The 22,221-nt window shown below is 32.0% G+C and overlaps 1 protein-coding gene and 1 pseudogene across 1 annotated transcript; one reads left to right on the top strand and one right to left on the bottom strand.

Annotated features, from left to right (window-relative positions):
- Positions 1–2,175: 2,175 nt before the first annotated feature.
- On the bottom strand, positions 2,176–19,065 carry LOC111228916 (annotated as a pseudogene).
- A 345-nt stretch (positions 19,066–19,410) lies between these two features.
- LOC111228873 (growth arrest and DNA damage-inducible protein GADD45 alpha-like) lies at positions 19,411–21,882 on the top strand. Its single transcript, XM_022754978.1, has 4 exons — positions 19,411–19,579; positions 20,152–20,253; positions 20,454–20,679; positions 20,985–21,882. Exons 1-4 carry the CDS (start codon positions 19,530–19,532, stop codon positions 21,096–21,098), a joined length of 492 nt encoding a protein of 163 aa, XP_022610699.1. The 5' UTR covers positions 19,411–19,529; the 3' UTR covers positions 21,099–21,882.
- Positions 21,883–22,221: the final 339 nt, after the last annotated feature.

Genomic DNA, 22,221 nt, shown 5'->3' with positions numbered 1-22,221 from the left:
TCTTTTTCCATAGCCGTGTCAGCGCCTGCTGCATTTATCACGGTTGTCACACAGTCTTAAGGCTTTCAGCTTGCACACCTTGTCCCATTTTTCTCCCAGCGGTGGGTCCGTGTTAAATTTGCAAAGAAAAGTACATTATAGGAGAATGTCCCCTGATAAATTATAGGCTGGACTGTCAGATACATGAGTGTGTGTTTGCATTTTTATCCCCCTCCCCTGTTGAGTTCAGGTTTATGTTTATCAGGTGACTCTCGACAAAATATGATTGTGATTTCTCTTCCTCAAAGTCTCTTCCTCACAGGTTTTGGGGAGATGTTATTGTAGGTGCTCAGTGGTATATGAAATGGTCAAGATCAACAAACAGATAAAGAAAAACACAGGTAGAAAATTTACTGTGCAGACAGGTTTAACAGTGTGAAATATTTTTAACAAATACAGTAATATTTGCTAAATGTCACAGATTCATTGATTTTCATATTTTTTCCTTTATGATACATCATTATCATCATTATTATTATTACAGAAATGTTTAACCCTGCCATACGTCTTATTCTTAAATAGCATTACAGTAACTGTATACCTTAAATATAACAGCACCAGATGTTGGCCAGATGCAGATATGCACATATTTGAAGCTGCTACACAGGGAAAGCAGACTGAGGCAGGAACCTCCTCAGAATATGACATAACATGTCATGGTCATTTTCGTATCATGCATGTTACACTTAAAATACTGCAGAACACTGGGAAAAAATTTGATATAAAAATATGATAACTGTATACATATGATAAGTGGAAATCTTCAGACTATCTAGAAATAACCCAAACTTTTTTAGAAGACTGCTTCACTTGTCCCTTTGGCACAGTGACAGAAAAGCACTTTGGCTGCTCTGTGGATGCTCTGTATCTGGATCTAGTGGTGGTGATGTGTGCTGCTTTTTGTGTCTTTTTGTATGTGTGCTACAGGTGCATGTTAGGATAGATGACACAAGAAGAATGCCATGAATTAAATAATATTAAAAGCTAAGTAAGGTGCTCTACAGATTCTGATGTTTTATCTCCCAGCGTGCAGGATGTACTCACTGTGGTAAACTGTGTCTTCCAACCATCAACAGTGACATGACCTTTGTTTTGACTCACTGGCATTTCTACATTTCAAAAACATCTGAGTGAATTAAACCAGCAAACGTCTGGTTAGTATGCAGACTGGACAGTTGGCTCAGTGGTCTAATATCTGACATCTAGCTCCCTCTGGTGGACAAATCAGAGAACTGTGCTAAACTCAGTTAAGGCTGGAGGATGTGCTGAAATCAGCGGTTGTTAGATTTTATAAAACATTCACAAAATACTCAACATTGTCACTTAAATAAAACAAGCCAGTAGTTAATGATTTCAGCTCCGTCTCCTATCTCAGAGACCAACACCTCAAATCTGCAGCTAAAACCTGCTTTATTTTCACCCTCAGTCAACATAAGTTTCCATTATCTGCAAAAATGGAACACGGACAGATATATTTCTTTGCAGATCTCATCTTTTTGACATATGCTGTACATTTACATACATACATTCTGTAAATACATGTATACATTTGATCACAAACAATAATGTTAAATAAACTCATGCAATATTCAATTCAAGTGTTACATATTTTCAAATAGGCTGCTGATCATTTCAGGGTATTCAAAGTATAAATTTAACAATAAATTGAGCAGACTGTTTTAAAGTTGTTGTTTTGTTCACAGCTTTCAGGGACCAGACGTTTCACATTTATATACATTTCTGACCATCTTTACAAAGGATGTTGAAAGGCTTTAAACCCCATTAGAGATAACACATTTTTCTGGCGTCTTCAAAGCATATTCCTCATTTTCAGGAAGAGCATGTTTCAGATTTGTTGGTCTTCTTCAGTGGTGCTCTGAATAGGTCATCTGCTGGAGTGGTCACCACTCTCAGTCGCTGTGGGGAGAAAAAGAAAGGGCCACTATTAATCCACCATAACAATACAGCAAACTGAAGAAATACATGTAGCATAAATGATGTTTAGAGCACATGTCTTAGTGTTTCTGGAGTAACAGCCAGACTGTAGAGAAACCACAGTGGTGCCATGAGGACTGAAGAGAAAGCAAGAAATAGTCCAAGGCCATGGCCCCACCATGGGTACTGTTAGGTGTTGTTCTATTTCAGAGGGGTAAATTTGACCAGAGAGAAAAGCAATATGCTCTGTGAAGAAAGAAACATAACTCTTAACTATAACTGAAGCATTGGAAATTTGGCGATGGGAGCAATAAAAAAAAATTGTCAAACATTTTCTATAAATTTCGTTACAATATCATTCCATTATCATTTACATAGATTTAGATCCAATTTATTTACTAACTGTACACACACATAGAGTGATGAACTTCCAACAATATTTCATATAAGGTGAAGGGCTGTAGCCAATCATATCCATAATATTATTATAATAACGATCGGCACCTGGGAGACAGACACTTATTAGATAATCTATATTAGAATATAAGGATAATGAAATGCAGATAAGAAACATTTCCAGCACAAATTTAAGGTGTATTTAGTGCTGGGTGACAGGATCAGATAGTAACTGTATTTGAATAACAATGTAACTCACCATACACCCATTCTATACAAACGGACTCCAAAATGGCAAAAAGTAATAAAGGGATCCCACTACAGGCATAGTAATCAAAAAGCTGAAATACATAGAGTCCTCCCTGCCGTCCGTGAGAATTAAGATGGAGAAAAATTAAAATGATTACAGAGAAAGGAAAGTTGTTTATCTTTTCAACTGTATTTACATCAGGAAACCTGACTATCAAGTCCAAGGAAGATAATCATAATGAAGAAGAAAGCAGCCCAGAGTTGGGGTAAAGGCATCATGGCTACTGCTCAAGGGTAGGCAATGAATGCCAGGCCAGGACCTGCAAAAATACATAGTAATATTATTAAAACTGTCTGTCTTACAAGACTTTCAAATTAAACATCTCAGCTTTGCTTCTAATGGACAAACCATTACAGTACAATACAGCACAGGTCATAGTGTGGTATTGCAAAAAACCTACCTGATTCAGCCACCGTTGAGATGTCGACACCCAACTCATAGGACATGAAGCCAAGGACAGAGAATATTATGAAGCCAGCAACAAAGCTGGTCACACTGTTCATCATGCACAGGGCAAATGCATCTCTGTGATGGAAAAAGATTACATGACTTGCAACAAGATTTCAAAGGTTGACAGAGTGTTGCCAAGCTATATAATGGTATGTGAACTAATAATGTGGACTGTCTTGCTCATCACCCACATTTTCGTCTCACCTGAGGGTTAGCCAGATGTGTTGGATCAGGAGAAAGGTAAAACGAATACCATCTATGGCTCCTGGCAATGTCAGACCACGGATCAACAAGGCAATCATCATCACATAAGGAAATGTGGCCATGAAGTAGACCACCTGAAATAGGAGGAGCGAGATAGATATAGGGGGTAGACAAAATAAAAACACTAAAAAAAGTCTTTAAGCTATTTTTGAGAATGAGTTGTTTCACTCCCACAGAGTTGTCAAACATTATTGTTGAGAATCGCACTTTGCCAGAAGACTTGACTCCTTTCCAGATGCAGAAGTAACAAACAATCCAGCTCAGCAGAAGACACCCAGCCAGGTCCCAGTGGACAAACCCAGGACTCTCCTCCTGAAAATGATATTTTTAAGAACATTTTCTTATATAAGTCGAAACTGCTTCAATTTAGTTTTAGTGAATACATACAGCCAGAATTCTTCAACTGAAGATGTTGTATTCTGAGAAACGTGATCTATTGGTGAATGATTACGTTGATGATCAATGCAGTCCCCTTGCAGTGAAAAAGTGAAAATATTGAATTAGAATGGTATATAAAAAAAAGTCATAGTATAGTGATGCATAAAATGTCATAAAAATGTCATGGTATAAGAAGGTATAGAAACGTGGAAAAATGTCATTCTATAATAAGACATCAAATGTCATAAAGACGTCATAGTATAATAAGGCATAAAAAAGTCATTGTATAGTAAGGCATAAAATGTCATAAAAACGTCATAATATAGTAAGGCATAAAAATGTCAAAAAAAACATCATACTATAATAAGGCATAAAAAAGTCATAGTATAGTAAGGCATAAAATGTCAAAAAAAAAATCGTATATTAAGACATGAAATGTCATAAAAACATCATAGTATTGTATTGCATAAAATGTAAAAGTATAATAAGGCATAAAAATATCATAGTATAATAAGTAATAAAATGTCATAAAAACGTCATAGTATAGTAAGGCAAAAAAAAGTAAAAAAAATGTCATACTATAATAAGGCGTCAAATGTCTCAAAAACGACATAGTATAGTAAGGCATGAAATGTCACAGTATAATAAGGCATAAGAATGTCAATTAAAAATCATACTATAATAAGGCATAAAAAAGTCATAGTATAGTAAGGCAAAAAATGTCAAAAAAATATAATAGTATATCAAAGCATGAAATGTCGTAAAAACATCATAGTATTTTAATGTATGAAATGTAAACGTATAATAAGGCATAAAAATATCATAGTATAATAAGTCATAAAATGTCATAAAAACGTCATAGTATAGTAAGGCAAAAAAAAGTTTAAAAAAAAAACATACTATAATAAGGTGTCAAATGTCTCAAAGACGTCATAGTATAGTAAGGCATGAAATGTCACAGTATAATAAGGCATAAGAATGTCAAAAAAAAATCATACTATAATAAGGCATAAAAAAGTCATAGTATAGTAAGGCAAAAAATGTCAAAAAAACATAATAGTATATCAAAGCATGAAATGTCGTAAAAACATCATAGTATTGTAATGGATGAAATGTAATAGTATAATAAGGCATAAAAATATCATAGTATAATAAGTCATAAAATGTCATAAAAACGTCATAGTATAGTAAGGCATAAAATGTCAAAAAAAATCGTATAGTAAGGCATGAAATGTCACAGTATAATAAGGCATAAAAATGTCAAAAAAACCATACTATAATAAGGCATAAAAAAGTCATAGTATAGTAAGGCAAAAAATTTCAAAAAAACATAAGTGTATATCAAAGCATGAAATGTCATAAAAACATCATAGTATTGTAATGCATGAAATGTAAAAGTATAATAAGGCATAAAAATATCATAGTATAATAAGTCATAAAATGTCATAAAAACGTCATAGTATAGTAAGGCATAAAATAGTAAAAAAATGTCATACTATAATAAGGTGTCAAATGTCTCAAATTCGTCATAGTATAGTAAGGCATGAAATGTCACAGTATAATAAGGCATAAAAATGTCAAAAAAAATCATACTATAATAAGGCATAAAAAAGTCATAGTATAGTAAGGCAAAAAATTTCAAAAAAACATAAGTGTATATCAAAGCATGAAATGTCATAAAAACATCATAGTATTGTAATGCATGAAATGTAAAAGTATAATAAGGCATAAAAATATCGTAGTATAATAAGTCATAAAATGTCATAAAAACGTCATAGTATAGTAAGGCATAAAATGTCAAAAAAAATCGTATAGTAAGGCATGAAATGTCATAAAAACATCATAGTATAGTAATGCATGAAATGTAAAAGTATAATAAGGCATAAGAATGTCATAGTATAATGAGTAATAAAATGTCATAAGAACATCACAGTATAGTAAGGCATAAAAAAGTAAAAAAAACATCATACTATAATAAGGCGTCAGATGTCGCAAAGACGTCATAGTATAGTAAGGCATGAAATGTAACACTATAATAAGGCATGAAAAGGTCAAAAAAACATCATACTATTATATGGCATAAAAAAGTCATAGTATAGTAAGGCAAAAAATGTCAAAAAAACATAATAGTATATCAAAGCATGAAATGTCATAAAAACATCATAGTATAGTAATGCATGAAATGTAATAGTATAATAAGGCATAAAAATGTCAAAGTACAATAAGGCACAAAAAAGTCTTAAAGACGACATAGTATAGTAAGGCATAGAAATGTCAAAAAAAGGTCATACCAAAATAAGGCATCAAATGTCGTAAAGATGTCATAGTATAGTAGGGCATGAAATGTCACAGTATAATAAGGCATGAAAAGGTCAAAAAAACATCATACTATAATAAGGCATAAAAAACTCATAGTATAGTAAGGCAAAAAAATTCAAAAAAACATAAGTGTATATCAAAGCATGAAATGTCATAAAAACATCACAGTATTGTAATGCATGAAATGTAGTACTATAATAAGGCATAAAAATGTCATAGTATAATAAGTTATGAAATGTCATAAAAACGTCATAGTATAGTAAGGCATAAAAAAGTAAAAAAAAAGTCATACTATAATAAGGCGTCAGATGTCTCAAAGACGCCATAGTATAGTAAGGCATGAAATGTCACAGTATAATAAGGCATAAAAATGTCAAAAAAACATCATACTATAATAAGGCATAAAAAATTCATAGTATAGTAAGGCATAAAATGTCAAAAAAAAAATCGTATATTAAGGCATGAAATGTCATAAAAACATCATAGTATTGTAATGCATGAAATGTAAAAGTATGATAAGGCATAAAAATATCATAGTATAATAAGTCATAAAATGTCATAAAAACGTCATAGTATAGTAAGGCAAAAAAAAGGAAAAAAAATGTCATACTGTAATAAGGTGTCAAGTGTCTCAAAGACGTCATAGTATAGTAAGGCATGAAATGTCACAGTATAATAAGGCATAAAAATGTCAAAAAAAAATCATACTATAATAAGGCATAAAAAAGTCATAGTATAGTAAGGCAAAAAATTTCAAAAAAACATAATAGTATATCAAAGCATGAAATGTCATAAAAACATCATAGTATTGTAATGCATGAAATGTAATAGTATAATAAGGCATAAAAATGTCATAGTATAATAAGGCATAAAAAAGTCTTAAAGACAACATAGTATAGTAAGGCATAAAAATGTCAAAAAAAGGTCATACCAAAATAAGGCATCAAATGTTGTAAAGATGTCATAGTATAGTAGGGCATGAAATGTCACAGTATAATAAGGCATGAAAAGGTCAAAAAACTTCATACTATAATAAGGCATAAAAAAGTCATAGTATAGTAAGGCATAAAATGTCAAAAAAAATCGTATAGTAAGGCATGAAATGTCATAAAAACATCATAGTATAGTAATGCATGAAATGTAAAAGTATAATAAGGCATAGGAATGTCAAAGTATAATGAGTCATAAAATGTCATAAAAACGTCATAGTATAGTAAGGCATAAAAAAGTAAAAAAAACGTCATACTATAATAAGGCGTCAGATGTCGCAAAGACGTCATAGTATAGTAAGGCATGAAATGTAACACTATAATAAGGCATGAAAAGGTCAAAAAAACCATACTATAATAAGGCATAAAAAATTCATAGTATAGTAAGGCAAAAAATGTCAAAAAAACATAATAGTATATCAAAGCATGAAATGTCATAAAAACATCATAGTATAGTAATGCATGAAATGTAATAGTATAATAAGGCATAAAAATGTCAAAGTACAATAGGGCACAAAAAAGTCTTAAAGACGACATAGTATAGTAAGGCATAAAAATGTCAAAAAAAGGTCATACCAAAATAAGGCATCAAATGTCGTAAAGATGTCATAGTATAGTAGGGCATGAAATGTCACAGTATAATAAGGCATGAAAAGGTCAAAAAAACATCATACTATAATAAGGCATAAAAAAGTCATAGTATAGTAAGGCATAAAATGTCAAAAAAAAATCGTATATTAAGACATGAAATGTCATAAAAACATCATAGTATTGTAATGCATGAAATGTAAAAGTATAATAAGGCATAAAAATATCATAGTATAATAAGTCATAAAATGTCATAAAAACGTCATAGTATAGTAAGGCAAAAAAAAGTAAAAAAAATGTCATACTATAATAAGGTGTCAAATGTCTCAAAGACGTCATAGTATAGTAAGGCATGAAATGTCACAGTATAATAAGGCATGAAAAGGTCAAAAAAACATCATACTATAATAAGGCATAAAAAAGTCATAGTATAGTAAGGCATAAAATGTCAAAAAAAAATCGTATATTAAGACATGAAATGTCATAAAAACATCATAGTATTGTAATGCATGAAATGTAAAAGTATAATAAGGCATAAAAATATCATAGTATAATAAGTCATAAAATGTCATAAAAACGTCATAGTATAGTAAGGCAAAAAAAAGTAAAAAAAATGTCATACTATAATAAGGTGTCAAATGTCTCAAAGACGTCATAGTATAGTAAGGCATGAAATGTCACAGTATAATAAGGCATGAAAAGGTCAAAAAAACATCATACTATAATAAGGCATAAAAAAGTCATAGTATAGTAAGGCATAAAATGTCAAAAAAAAATCGTATATTAAGACATGAAATGTCATAAAAACATCATAGTATTGTAATGCATGAAATGTAAAAGTATAATAAGGCATAAAAATATCATAGTATAATAAGTCATAAAATGTCATAAAAACGTCATAGTATAGTAAGGCAAAAAAAAGTAAAAAAAATGTCATACTATAATAAGGTGTCAAATGTCTCAAAGACGTCATAGTATAGTAAGGCATGAAATGTCACAGTATAATAAGGCATAAAAATGTAAAAAAAAAAAAGTCATGCTATAATAGGGCATAAAAAAGTCATAGTATAGTAAGGCATAAAATGTCGAAAAAAAAAATTGTGTATTAAGACATGCAATGTCATAAAAACATCATAGTATTGTAATCATGAAATGTAAAAGTATAATAAGGCATAAAAATATCATAGTATAATAAGTCATAAAATGTCATAAAAACGTCATAGTATAGTAAGGTAAAAAAAAGTAAAAAAAAATGTCATACTATAATAAGGTGTCAAATGTCTCAAAGACGTCATAGTATAGTAAGGCATGAAATGTCACAGTATAATAAGGCATAAAAATGTCAAAAAAAATCATACTATAATAAGACATAAAAAAGTCATAGTATAGTAAGGCAAGAAATGTCAAAAAAATATAATAGTAAATCAAAGCATGAAATGTCATAAAAACATCATAGTATTGTAATGCATGAAATGTAATAGTACAATAAGGCATAAAAAAGTCTAAAAAGACAACATAGTATAGTAAGGCATAAAAATGTCAAAAAAAGGTCATACTAAAATAAGGCGTCAGATGTTGCAAAGACGTCATAGTATAGTAAGGCATGAAATGTCACAGTATAATAAGGCATAAAAATGTCAAAAAAAATCGTACTATAATAAGACATAAAAAAGTCGTAGTATAGTAAGGCAAAAAATGTCAAAAAAAACATAATAGTATATCAAAGCATGAAATGTCATAAAAACATCATAGTATTGTAATGCATGAAATGTCACAGTATAATAAGGCATAAAAATGTCAAAAAAAATCGTACTATAATAAGACATAAAAAAGTCGTAGTATAGTAAGGCAAAAAATGTCAAAAAAAACATAATAGTATATCAAAGCATGAAATGTCATAAAAACATCATAGTATTGTAATGCATGAAATGTAGTAGTATAATAAGGCATAAAAATGTCATAGTATAATAAGTCATAAAATGTCATAAAAACGTCATAGTATAGTAAGGCATAAAAAAGTAAAAAATAATAAGGCATAAAAATGTCATAGTACAATAAGGCATAAAAAAGACATAAAGACAACATAGTATAGTAAGGAATAAAAATGTCAAAAAAAGGTCATACTAAAATAAGGCATCAAATGTCGTAAAGATGTCATAGTATAGTAGGGCATGAAATGTCACAGTATAATAAGGCATGAAAAGGTCAAAAAACTTCATACTATAATAAGGCATAAAAAAGTCATCGTATAGTAAGGCATGAAATGTAAAAAAAAAATCGTATAGTAAGGCATGAAATGTCATAAAAACATCATAGTATAGTAATGCATGAAATGTAAAAGTATAATAAGGCATAGGAATGTCATAGTATAATGAGTCATAAAATGTCATAAGAACGTCATAGTATAGTAAGGCATAAAAAAGTAAAAAAAACGTCATACTATAATAAGGCGTCAGATGTCGCAAAGACGTCATAGTATAGTAAGGCATGAAATGTCACAGTATAATAAGGCATAAAAATGTAAAAAAAAAATCATACTATAATAAGGCATAAAAAAGTCATAGTATAGTAAGGCAAAAAATTTCAAAAAAACATAATAGTATATCAAAGCATGAAATGTCATAAAAACATCATAGTATTGTAATGCATGAAATGTAATTGTATAATAAGGCATAAAAATGTCATAGTACAATAAGGCATAAAAAAGACATAAAGACAACATAGTATAGTAAGGAATAAAAATGTCAAAAAAAGGTCATACTAAAATAAGGCATCAAATGTCGTAAAGATGTCATAGTATAGTAGGGCATGAAATGTCACAGTATAATAAGGCATAAAAATGTCAAAAAAAGGTCATACTAAAATAAGGCATCAAATGTCGTAAAGATGTCATAGTATAGTAGGGCATGAAATGTCACAGTATAATAAGGCATAAAAATGTCAAAAAAAGGTCATACTAAAATAAGGCATCAAATGTCGTAAAGATGTCATAGTATAGTAGGGCATGAAATGTCACAGTATAATAAGGCATAAAAATGTCAAAAAAAGGTCATACTAAAATAAGGCATCAAATGTCGTAAAGATGTCATAGTATAGTAGGGCATGAAATGTCACAGTATAATAAGGCATAAAAATGTCAAAAAAAGGTCATACTAAAATAAGGCATCAAATGTCGTAAAGATGTCATAGTATAGTAGGGCATGAAATGTCACAGTATAATAAGGCATAAAAATGTCAAAAAAAGGTCATACTAAAATAAGGCATCAAATGTCGTAAAGATGTCATAGTATAGTAGGGCATGAAATGTCACAGTATAATAAGGCATAAAAATGTCAAAAAAAGGTCATACTAAAATAAGGCATCAAATGTCGTAAAGATGTCATAGTATAGTAGGGCATGAAATGTCACAGTATAATAAGGCATAAGAATGTCATAGTATAATGACTCATAAAATGTCATAAAAACATCATAGTATTGTAATGCATGAAATGGAAAAGTATAATAAGGCATAAGAATGTCATAGTATAATGACTCATAAAATGTCATAAAAACGTCATAGTATAGGAAGGTGTAAAAAAGTAAAAAAAACATCATACTAAAATAAGGCATCAAATGTCGTAAAGATGTCATAGAATAGTAGGGCATGAAATGTCACAGTATAATAAGGCATAAAAACGTAAAAAAACGTCATACTATAATAAGGCATAAAAAAGTCATAATATAGTAAGGCATAAAATGTCAAAAAAAAATAGTATAGTAAGGTATGAAATGTCATAAACAAATCATAGTATTGTAATGCATGAAATGTCATAGTATAATAAGGCATAAAAAAGTCATAGTATAATAAGGCATGAAATGTCGTAAAAACGTCATAGTATAGTAAGGCATAAAAAAGTTAAAAAAACGTCATACTATAATAAGGTGTCAAATGTCTCAAAGACGGCATAGTATAGTAAGGCATGAAATGTCACAGTATAATAAGGCATAAAATTGTAAAAAAAAACATCATGCTATAATAAGGCATAAAAAAGTCATAGTATAGTAAGGCATAAAAATGTCAAAAAAAGGTCATACTAAAATAAGGCATCAAATGTCGCAAAGACGTCATAGTATAGTAAAGCATTACATGTCACACTATAGTAAGGCATATAAATGTCAAAAAAAGGTTATACTTAAAATAAGGCATAAAAAAGCCATAGTATAGTAAGGCAAAAAATGTCAAAAAAACATAATAGTATATCAAAGCATGAAATGTCATAAAAACATCATAGTATTGTAATGCATGAAATGTAATAGTATAATAAGGCATAAAAATGTCATAGTATAATAAGGCATAAAAAAGTCCTAAAGACATCATAGTATAGTAAGGTGTAAAAAAGTAAAAAAAAATAATGCATGAAATGTAATAGTATAATAAGGCATAAAAAAGGCATCGTATAATAAGGCATAAAAATGTCAAAAAAACATAATAGTATATCAAAGCATGAAATGTCATAAAAACATCATAGTAAAATGTCAAAAAAACATAATAGTATATCAAAGCATGAAATGTCATAAAAACATCATAGTAAAATGTCAAAAAAACATAATAGTATATCAAAGCATGAAATGTCATAAAAACATCATAGTAAAATGTCAAAAAAACATAATAGTATATCAAAGCATGAAATGTCATAAAAACATCATAGTAAAATGTCAAAAAAACATAATAGTATATCAAAGCATGAAATGTCATAAAAACACCATATTATTGTAATGCATGAAATGTAATAGTATAATAAGACATAAAAATGTCATAGTATAATAAGGCATAAAAAAGTCTTAAAGACATCATAGTATAGTAAGGCATAAAAAAGTGAAAAAAATGTCATACTATAATAAGGTGTCAGATGTCTCAAAGACGTCATAGTATGGTAAGGCATGAAATGTCACAGTATAATAAGGCATAAAAATGTCAAAAAAAATCATACTATAATAAGGCATAAAAAAGTCATAGTATAATAAGGCATAAAAAAGTCCTAAAGACGTCATAGTATCGTAAGGCATAAAAAAGTAAAAAAAAACATCATACTAAAATAAGGCATCAAATGTCGTAAAGATGTCATAGTATAGTAGGGCATGAAATGTCACAGTATAATAAGGTATAAAAACGTCAAAAAACGTCATACTATAATACGGCATAAAAAAGTCATAGTATAGTAAGGCAAAAAATGTCAAAAAAAAATAATAGTATATCAAAGCATGAAATGTCATAAAAACATCATAGTATTGTAATGCATGAAATGTAATAGTATAATAAGGCATAAAAATGTCATAGTACAACAAGGCATAAAAAAGTCTTCAAGACGTCATAGTATAGTAAGGCATAAAAATGTCAAAAAAAGGTCATACTGAAATAAGGCATCAAATGTCGTAAAGATGTCATAGTTTAGTAGGGCATGAAATGTCACAGTATAATAAGGCATAAAAAGGTCAAAAAACTTCATACTATAATAAGGCATAAAAATGTCGTAGTATAATAAGGCATAAAAAAGTCCTAAAGACGTCATAGTATAGTAAGGCAAAAAATGTCAAAAAAACATAATAGTATATCAAAGCATGAAATGTCATAAAAACATCATAGTATTGTAATGCATGAAATATAATCGTATAATAAGGCATAAAAATGTCATAGTACAAGAAGGCATAAAAAAGTCTTATAGACGTCATAGTATAGCAAGGAATAAAAATGTCAAAAAGGTCATACTATGATAAGGCGTCAGATGTCGCAAAGACGTCATTGTATAGTAAGGCATGAAATGTCACAGTATAATAAGGCATAAAAATGTAAAAAAAAAATCATACTATAATAAGGCATAAAAACGTCATAGTATAGTAAGGCATAAAAAAGTTTAAAAAAAATCGTATATTAAGACATAAAATGTCTTAAAAACATCATAGTATTGTAATGCATGAAATGTAATAGTATAATAAGGCATAAAAATGTCATAGTACAATTAGGCATAAAAAAGTCTTCAAGACGTCATAGTATAGTAAGGCATAAAAATGTCAAAAAATGATAATATGATGATAAAAAATGAAAAATGATAATGATAAAATAATAAGGTGTCAAATGTCGTAAAGATGTCATAGCATAGTAAGGCATGAAATGCCACAGTATAATAAGGCAAAAAAATGTCAAAAAAACATAATAGTATATCAAAGCATGAAATGTCATAAAAACATCATAGTATTGTAATGCATGAAATGTAATAGTATAATAAGGCATAAAATTGACATAGTATAATAAGGCATAAAAAGGTCAAAAAACTTCATACTATAATAAGGAATAAAAATGTCATAGTATAATAAGTCATAAAATGTCATTAAAACGTCATAGTATAGTAAGGCATAAAAAAGTTTAAAAAAAATCGTATATTAAGACATAAAATGTCTTAAAAACATCATAGTATTGTAATGCATGAAATGTAATAGTATAGTAAGGCATAAAAAAGTTTAAAAAAAAAGGTCATACTATAATAAGGCATCAGATGTCGCAAAGACATCATAGTATAGTAATGCATGAAATGTCACAGTATAATAAGGCATAAAATGTCATATAAACATCATACTATAATAAGGCATAAAAAAGTCATAGTATAGTAAGGCATTAAATGTAAAAAAAAACATAATAGTATAGTAAGGCATGAAATGTCATAAAAACATCATAGTATAGTAATGCATGAAATGTCATAGTATAATAAGGCATAAAAACGTCATAGTGTAGTTAGGCATAAAAAATTTTAAAAAAAGTTCATACTATAATAAGGCATCAAATGTGATAAACACGTCATAGTATGGTAAGGTTTGAAATGTCACAGTATAATAAGTCATAAAAACATCAAAAAACATCATACTATAATAAGGCATAAAAAAGTGTTGNGTAATGCATGAAATGTAATAGTATAATAAGGCATAAAAATGTCATAGTACAATTAGGCATAAAAAAGTCTTCAAGACGTCATAGTATAGTAAGGCATAAAAATGTCAAAAAATGATAATATGATGATAAAAAATGAAAAATGATAATGATAAAATAATAAGGTGTCAAATGTCGTAAAGATGTCATAGCATAGTAAGGCATGAAATGCCACAGTATAATAAGGCATAAAAATGTCAAAAAAACATAATAGTATATCAAAACATGAAATGTCATAAAAACATCGTAGTATTGTAATGCATGAAATGTGATAGTATAATAAGGCATAAAAATGTCATATTACAATAAGGCATCAAATGTCGTAAAGATGTCATAGTATAGTAGGGCATGAAACGTCACAGTATAATAAGGCATAAAAAAGNCAGTAAGGCATGAAATGTCATAGTATAATAAGCATAAAAACGTCAAAAAACATCACACTATATTAGGGCATTAAAAAGTCATATTATAGTAAGGCATGAAATGTCATAGAAACATTGTAGTATAGTAATACATGAAATGTAATAGTATAATAAGGCATAAAAACGTCATATATAGTAAGGCATAAAATGTCATGAAAACGTCACAGTATAGTAAGGCATAAAATGTCATTAAAACGTCATAGTATAGTAAGGCATAAAATGTCATAAATACCTCACAGTAAAAAAATGCCTAAAAGAAAAAGTCAAAAAACGTCATAAGGCATAAAATGTCATAAAAAAGTCATACTATAGTAAGGCATGGAATGTCATGTTATATTAAGGCATAAAATCTCAAAAATACATCATAGTATAGTAAGGCATAAAATGTCATAAATACCTCACAGTAAAAAAATACCTCACATAAAAAAGTCAAAAAACGTCATAAGGCATAAAATGTCATAAAAAAGTCATACTATAGTAAGGCATGAAATGTCATGTTATATTAAGGCATAAAAATGTCAAAAAACGTCATAAGGCATAAAATGTCATAATATGTAGGCATAAAAATGTCAAAAAACGAAATATTATATTAAGGCATAAAATCTCAAAAATACATCATAGTATAGTAAGGCATAAAAATTCACATTATAATAAGGCATAAAAACGGCAAGAAACATCATGCTGTAATAAGTCATAAAAAAGTATTAGTATAGTAACGCATAAAAATGTCAAAAAACGAAATATTATATTAAGGCATAAAATCTCAAAAATACATCATAGTATAGTAAGGCATAAAAATTCACATTATAATAAGGCATAAAAACGGCAAGAAACATCATACTGTAATAAGTCATAAAAAAGTATTAGTATAGTAACGCATAAAATGTCAACAAAACATAATAGTATAGTAAGACATGAAATGTCATAAAAACATCATAGTATAGTAAAGCATAAAATGTCATAAATATGTAGGCATAAAAATGTCAAACAAAAGTCATACTATAATAAGGCATCAAATGTCATAAAGACGTCATAGTATAGTAAGGCATAAAGATTCACATTATAATAAGGCATAAAAACGGCAAGAAACATCATACTGAAATAAGACATAAAAAAGTAAGGCATAAAATGTCAACAAAACATACTAGTATAGTAAGGCATGAAATGTCATAACAACATCATAGTATTGTAATGCATGAAATGTAATGTCAAAGTGTATCTCCACATCAACTAATCCTCCATTGTCTGTTTTTGCTTAAAGTAGATAATATATGGCATATTGGTAAATACCAAGCCAACACTGAAAATCAAAGGGCGCTAGCTAACATCAGTTAGCTAAACTGTAACTTCAGGAAAAAGTTAGAAACTACCTAACATTAGCGTTCATCTGTGTATTCTTGACACAATCTAATTCAGAAACTCTGAAGTTAAGAAAATAAAGTGTATTTAACAAACTAGATAGTTAGCTACTGCTACTTGCATTTACTCACAATGTATGCGCAACACGCGAGCAGAGACTCCAGGACACGGGCCAACTGACAAACGAGACGTTCAACCATGGGTGGCATAGTGCATCACATTCACAATAGGGAGATTCTTACTTATTATGGATGGTTAAGGCCTCAATGAAGAAAGTGTGACGGTGCCCAGGATGCCTCACGTTGAGGATGTTTATTGAAACTTGGCCAAGCATAACAGAGGTATCATCAGTACATGTTGCAGTGCATGATGCCACCTCGAGTCTACCTGAAAGGTCCCCTGTGGTTAGTCTTTATTCAGTTCTCAACATTCCCAGAAACAACCCATGCCCATGTTTGATCGTATCTCAGGACACAGAGGGATGTGTGGGCATTCTGTTGGTTTGTTAAACATAACAATCAAGCATGATATACACACGACCATATGCTGGTTTCATAAAAAGACATTCGTTTGTTACTGACCATCCAAGGTCTCTGTCATCAGCCTTGTCTCCAGCCCTATCACCGCAGGGATGCAGCTGTGTCCAGTGGAGCTGCCTGAGCGTCTCCTCCGGTAAGAGCAACAGTGTGACCCAAGGGCCTCATGTAAAGTCTTCGCCGTCTATACTGATCATCTATGCGTGAATGTGTGGACGATTCCTTTACAATGCATGCGTTTAACTAACATCAAGGTTTAGAGATGGTATGGTGTCTGAAATCATATAGACACAGAAACTCTTAGGAAAGTTGTGACAAGTGAGCGCAGCGGCCAAGTATTCAATGCCCCGATTAAATGTAAAGACCTTATGCTGATGGTTGTTCAAAGGGTGAATGTGGGTTTACATTGTGGAAATGTAGCACATGATGAGACAAAAAATCAACAGAGGAATTTAAAAGTGCAATAAACAGACAGACATTAGCAGAGAAGAGTCATACAGTGCATGTGTGTGACGTGTGCTAGTGCTGCCTCTTACTGGAAGGTCCAGCAGCTACAATCTTTTATTCAGTCTCATCACCTGCCATCAGGGTGTAAATATGTAAATGAAATCAGGTTGGAAACGGAATGTCTATATAATGTACATAAACACAGAGTGAAAATGTTATTAAAATAACTACTAGGGTTAACAGGTCATTAAAATCAGTTTAAGAAAGCACATCTGTAAGAGTAAGTTACAGAAGTGATTTAAAGGATTACAGAGTAAACCAGACTAACACCCTCACACAGATTGTGTTACAGCCAAAGAGCCCAAACTGTAAACACTGTGCATGAAGAGAGAGCTTCTGTCATGGTTAATGCACTGTGCAATGTATTAATCATAACAGAGGAGAGTGTTTGTGTACTGCTGCAGTCTCTCAGTGAGTTCTGATTGCAACCACCAAGGGGCAGCATAACATTCAATTTTAACTTCCCTGATATCATTTCTATGTATCACAGTGATATGAATTGGCTACTACAACTACTGGAAACTAGTTTGGTAATTGATTATTTCAGATTAATTGATGCAGCCGTTATCTACTATTTATCTTCTAGATGTAACTTCCCATGCATATAAAGAATATTATGAAATTGACACTCACAGTGACCAGGAAATGAAAATAAAATCAAACATTGAGCAGGGTTGTTGAAGTGACAGTTATGTCACATTGACTGGATGAACTACAACAAAACTTCCTTGAAAAACAAATTAGTAAAATGCATTGCCACAGATTTGTTCAAAACTGTTGGGAAACAGATTTCAAACTCCTCTATAAATCTGCAGTGTCATAAAGCAAAGTCTGATATTACCAGTTATACTTAAATTATAAAACATGATGATCTGTTAGATTAATCCCAATAGTACATAAAGTAGCAAAAATTAGCTCCACCTTGACCAGTTGTCATACTAAAATACTGCTTATGTGTTAATGCATAAGTAATAATATTCCAATAATATGATATATGTTTAATAACATTTTTAAAGGGGCTATTCTGCTCAACATGTACTTTTTTTTAAAGTAAACTCTTGAATTAATATTTTTTCATATTAATAATAATATTTTCATTCAACATATTCATAACAGGATTGCCAATACATGTTATATTAACTTTACTTTTATATTCAAATAGAAACCTAAATAGAAACAGCGATAAATAAAGGGTAAACAAGTGGTATTTAGTGGAAACAGTTGTAGCCAGGAATCTGACCCAGTTTTCATCAATGCCCAACAGGAGTAAGTCAGGTGTGTAACAGTAGTTTGGTTAGGATTGGTTCCAAGCTCCTGACTTTCTCGCGCCAGTCCTTTGGATCTCGCGCGCGGTTTCGATGGGTTTTCGCACGCTCCGCATTCGGACCAATCACGGGGCAGCTTTCCGAAGCAGCGTCCCGTTGCCATGCAGTTGTCCTGAAACCTGTCCTGTCCTGTCCGGCAGCGAGGGTGAGTCCTGCAACACATTACCCATCCATTACTTTATTACATACGACGAGGAAACAGATATTAATTCACTTATTCACCAATTCACTATATCTTAAATGTAGATTCCCGTGTGTTCTCAGGTTGTTCTTACACTGTCAGAAACCATCGTTGCTGTCAAGTTAGACGTGTTTGTGTGCAAGATTTGGGGGTATTAGATGTTCACCAGTAAAATTGACGTTACAGATGTGCACAAGTTATTCCAGCAGGGCAAGAGGTGTGTTGCAGCCAGGCTTCTGAGTATATTTTTATTTTTGTCCAAATGTTAAGAGGCCAGCAGTCAGACAGCTGCAGTTACGGCAGTAACTCGGTTGGAGACAGACACGCCTGGTGGTGCGTGTCCGTCCAATCCTACTTGAGAGCACACCCGGAAAATTAGCATGCGACCAATGATCACAGCTATGCAAATATTCGCCTGACTTGTATTGTCCCAGACGGTTTTAATGTGAAGTTGCCAGATTTATCTCTCAGTTGCAGCATAGTAGACCAAAGATAAAAAGTGTGTCAAGTCGAGAAGATACCGGGATAACTCCCCAGTACTGTACTCCCTGCTCTAAGGTGGATTTGGATTTTATGTACAACATGACATTTGAAGAACTAAGTGGAGATTATTCTCAAGAAAGGTAAATATACATTTATTCCGATGTAACGTCGATGCGTATTTAACGTTACCGCTGTCAACCAGCCAAACTGATCGTTACCAACATATTACTGTTTGTGTGCAGCAACATTACATGCATTAAACAGATTAATGCAAGATTAAGGTAATTTCAGAGCTTTTGCTGTTGTAATTACTAACGTGCAGCGTCCTGACAGCTACTGTAGATATTAATATACAGTGTTTGATCTGTTAACTGTTGAGACGTGGTCGCGACACGGTCCTCTCTCTCCGATAACTAGGTTAGCTAACGCTGCACCCAGGATGTAGGTGAACAAAAAAGTGTCAGAAAACTTGACCTGGCTGTCTTAAATAAGTCTTTCCACTTTCCTACAGCTGTCAAAGCGATTTCAACCGTGACATGATTGAAACTGAACCTTTTACGTGGCGACACCAACTTGTGCACATCTGCCAGTTGTGCCGGTAGCTGAGTGGTTAGCTAGGAGTCCAGCTAACATTAGCAGAAAAAAAAAAAACGGACGGTGGAAAGTTTTTGTTGTAACGATGTAAACGTTGAACTATACTTCTGTGTTGCAGAATGGATTCAGTGGCGAAAGCTTTGGAAGAAGTCCTCACCTCTGCGTTACCACAGGGCTGCATTACAGTCGGTGTGTACGAGGCTGCCAAATCACTCAATGTGTAAGTACAAGGTTATATCTGCTAACGCTAAGTTACTGACCTACTGACAGTTGTTAAAGATCTCTAACACTGTCAAAAAAAACCCTCTAACGTATATGTACACGTTTAGTTTACTTACATATGTGTGACAGGACATATACTGTGCTTTGTTAGAAATATGAGGAAACTAAGAATATCTGTCTTGTCCCCCCCCCCCTCAGTGACCCTGATAATGTGGTTTTGTGCATCCTGGCTACCGATGATGAAGATGTGAAAGATGTGGCCCTGCAGATCCACTTTACCCTCATTCAGGCTTTCTGCTGTGAAAATGACATCAACATCCTCAGAGTCAACAACACCAGGCGCCTGGCAGAAATACTGGGTGGAGGAGGAGGTGGGAAACAGAGTGGGGGTGAACCTATGGACCTTCACTGTGTCCTGGTCACAGTAAGTATCTTTTCTCATCAATCGATATGTTTGATAACTACATGGATTTTACCATGTTGTGATTTTATACAAGATGTTGAGGCATGTGCACATGAGTGAAATTCTTATTCAAGGAAGAACTTGCCAGTACTTGTTCTTGTGCATTCGGTAAACATGTGTATGACTCCTCCCTCATATGACTCCTGAAGAATTTCAGTAGAAGGAAATACCTTGTATATGCACACACAGGGACTATTTATAACTTAGTGCAGAGGTACTCATGTAAAAGCATTTAAATCATTTATTCTTTTTATTCATGTTTTCAGAGCCCACATTCTACATCGTGGAAGGACCCTGCTTTGAGCAAAGTGAACCGATTCTGCAGAGAGAGCCGCTGTATGGACCAGTGGGTACCTATCATCAACCTGCCGGAACGATGAACTTTCAGCTGCAAAAACCTGTGAAAGGACTTTTATCAGCACAGGAAGAGTGGTGTGAACCCTGATGGACATATTACCACCCAGAGATCAAATTCCAAAGCACTGCTGATGGGGAAAGAAAATTTTGGAGGAAAAAAAAGACCCTGATGTCTACATGGGATGTATTTAAAAGAAACAAAGGCAGGAGGATGAATTTCCACTTTGGACAGGACTGTTTGGAGTTGCGTCTGTCAGCATTTGCAACTGAGATGAGATGGCGAGGCACTTGTATCGTCATGAGGTGGAAATTAAAAAAAAGCATGTGTGCTTTTTAATGTGAAGCTGGACACTGTACAGAAGGATTATATCATGTATTTGTTTGGTAAAGCCTCTGTGACGAGTCAGAAAAGTGGGGAGAAACCAGAACATGGAGCTGTTGAGTGGACCAAGGCCTCGGCCTCTCTCTGCAGAAACAAAGCACTTGTTGAAACACTGGACCTTTTGCAATTTCACTTATTTGATTTAAATTGTTAATGTTGGTGTTGCTATTGTCATAATTTAAAAAGGGAAGGGCTACACATCCAGTGAAGACATTCTGTGTATTAAGTGTTTCCTATGCCAGCTGGTTTTTTGCCACAAGTAAAATAGTTCTTTTGTTACAATTTTAAGTTATTTCTAATGATATTTAAGTGTATTTATGTTTCATTTTTTACCTTAACTATTTGCAAAATCTGAATACAACATACACATATGTATTGCTGTCAATAAAAAGTATTTTTGGAGCCAGAACTACATGTGTTTTCTTTTTTTTCATTTCTGGAAATTTTAGTAAAGCCGAGCTGAATTCTGACCTTTAGCAGTTGTAAAAGAGGAGTCACGTGCGGATCACAGGGGTCATGTTGGCCTCTGTGGCCTCAGCGCCATCTCTGAGCTGAAGAGAACAATAATCCTCACCGCTCTCTGCACAGGCTTCTGCCTCAGTCAGCAGGAACATGTTCATTCATCCAAACAGGTTCCCTTTTCACCAATTTTCAGTGATTTGTTGGACAGTTTAGTTTGCATTTTCACCAGCTGACTTCCCAGAAACGAGCATGTGACAATTGCACACATGCTGCACAGTTAAAGAAGGAATATGGACTTGCAA

The sequence above is a fragment of the Seriola dumerili genome, unplaced genomic scaffold (assembly GCF_002260705.1).
Source record: "Seriola dumerili isolate Sdu_G_001 unplaced genomic scaffold, Sdu_1.0 BDQW01000226.1, whole genome shotgun sequence".
NCBI lineage: Eukaryota > Metazoa > Chordata > Actinopteri > Carangiformes > Carangidae > Seriola > Seriola dumerili.
The sequence above is the reverse complement of the archived record's forward strand: the minus strand, read 5'-3'. Positions and strand labels throughout refer to the sequence as shown.

Coding starts and splice junctions, on each gene's coding strand:
- LOC111228873 (XM_022754978.1), top strand. CDS start 19,530: ATGTACAACATGACATTTGAAGAACTAAGTGGAGATTATTCTCAAGAA. Junction 19,580..20,151: donor GGAGATTATTCTCAAGAAAG/GTAAATATACAT, acceptor TCTGTGTTGCAG/AATGGATTCAGTGGCGAAAG. Junction 20,680..20,984: donor TTCACTGTGTCCTGGTCACA/GTAAGTATCTTT, acceptor TCATGTTTTCAG/AGCCCACATTCTACATCGTG.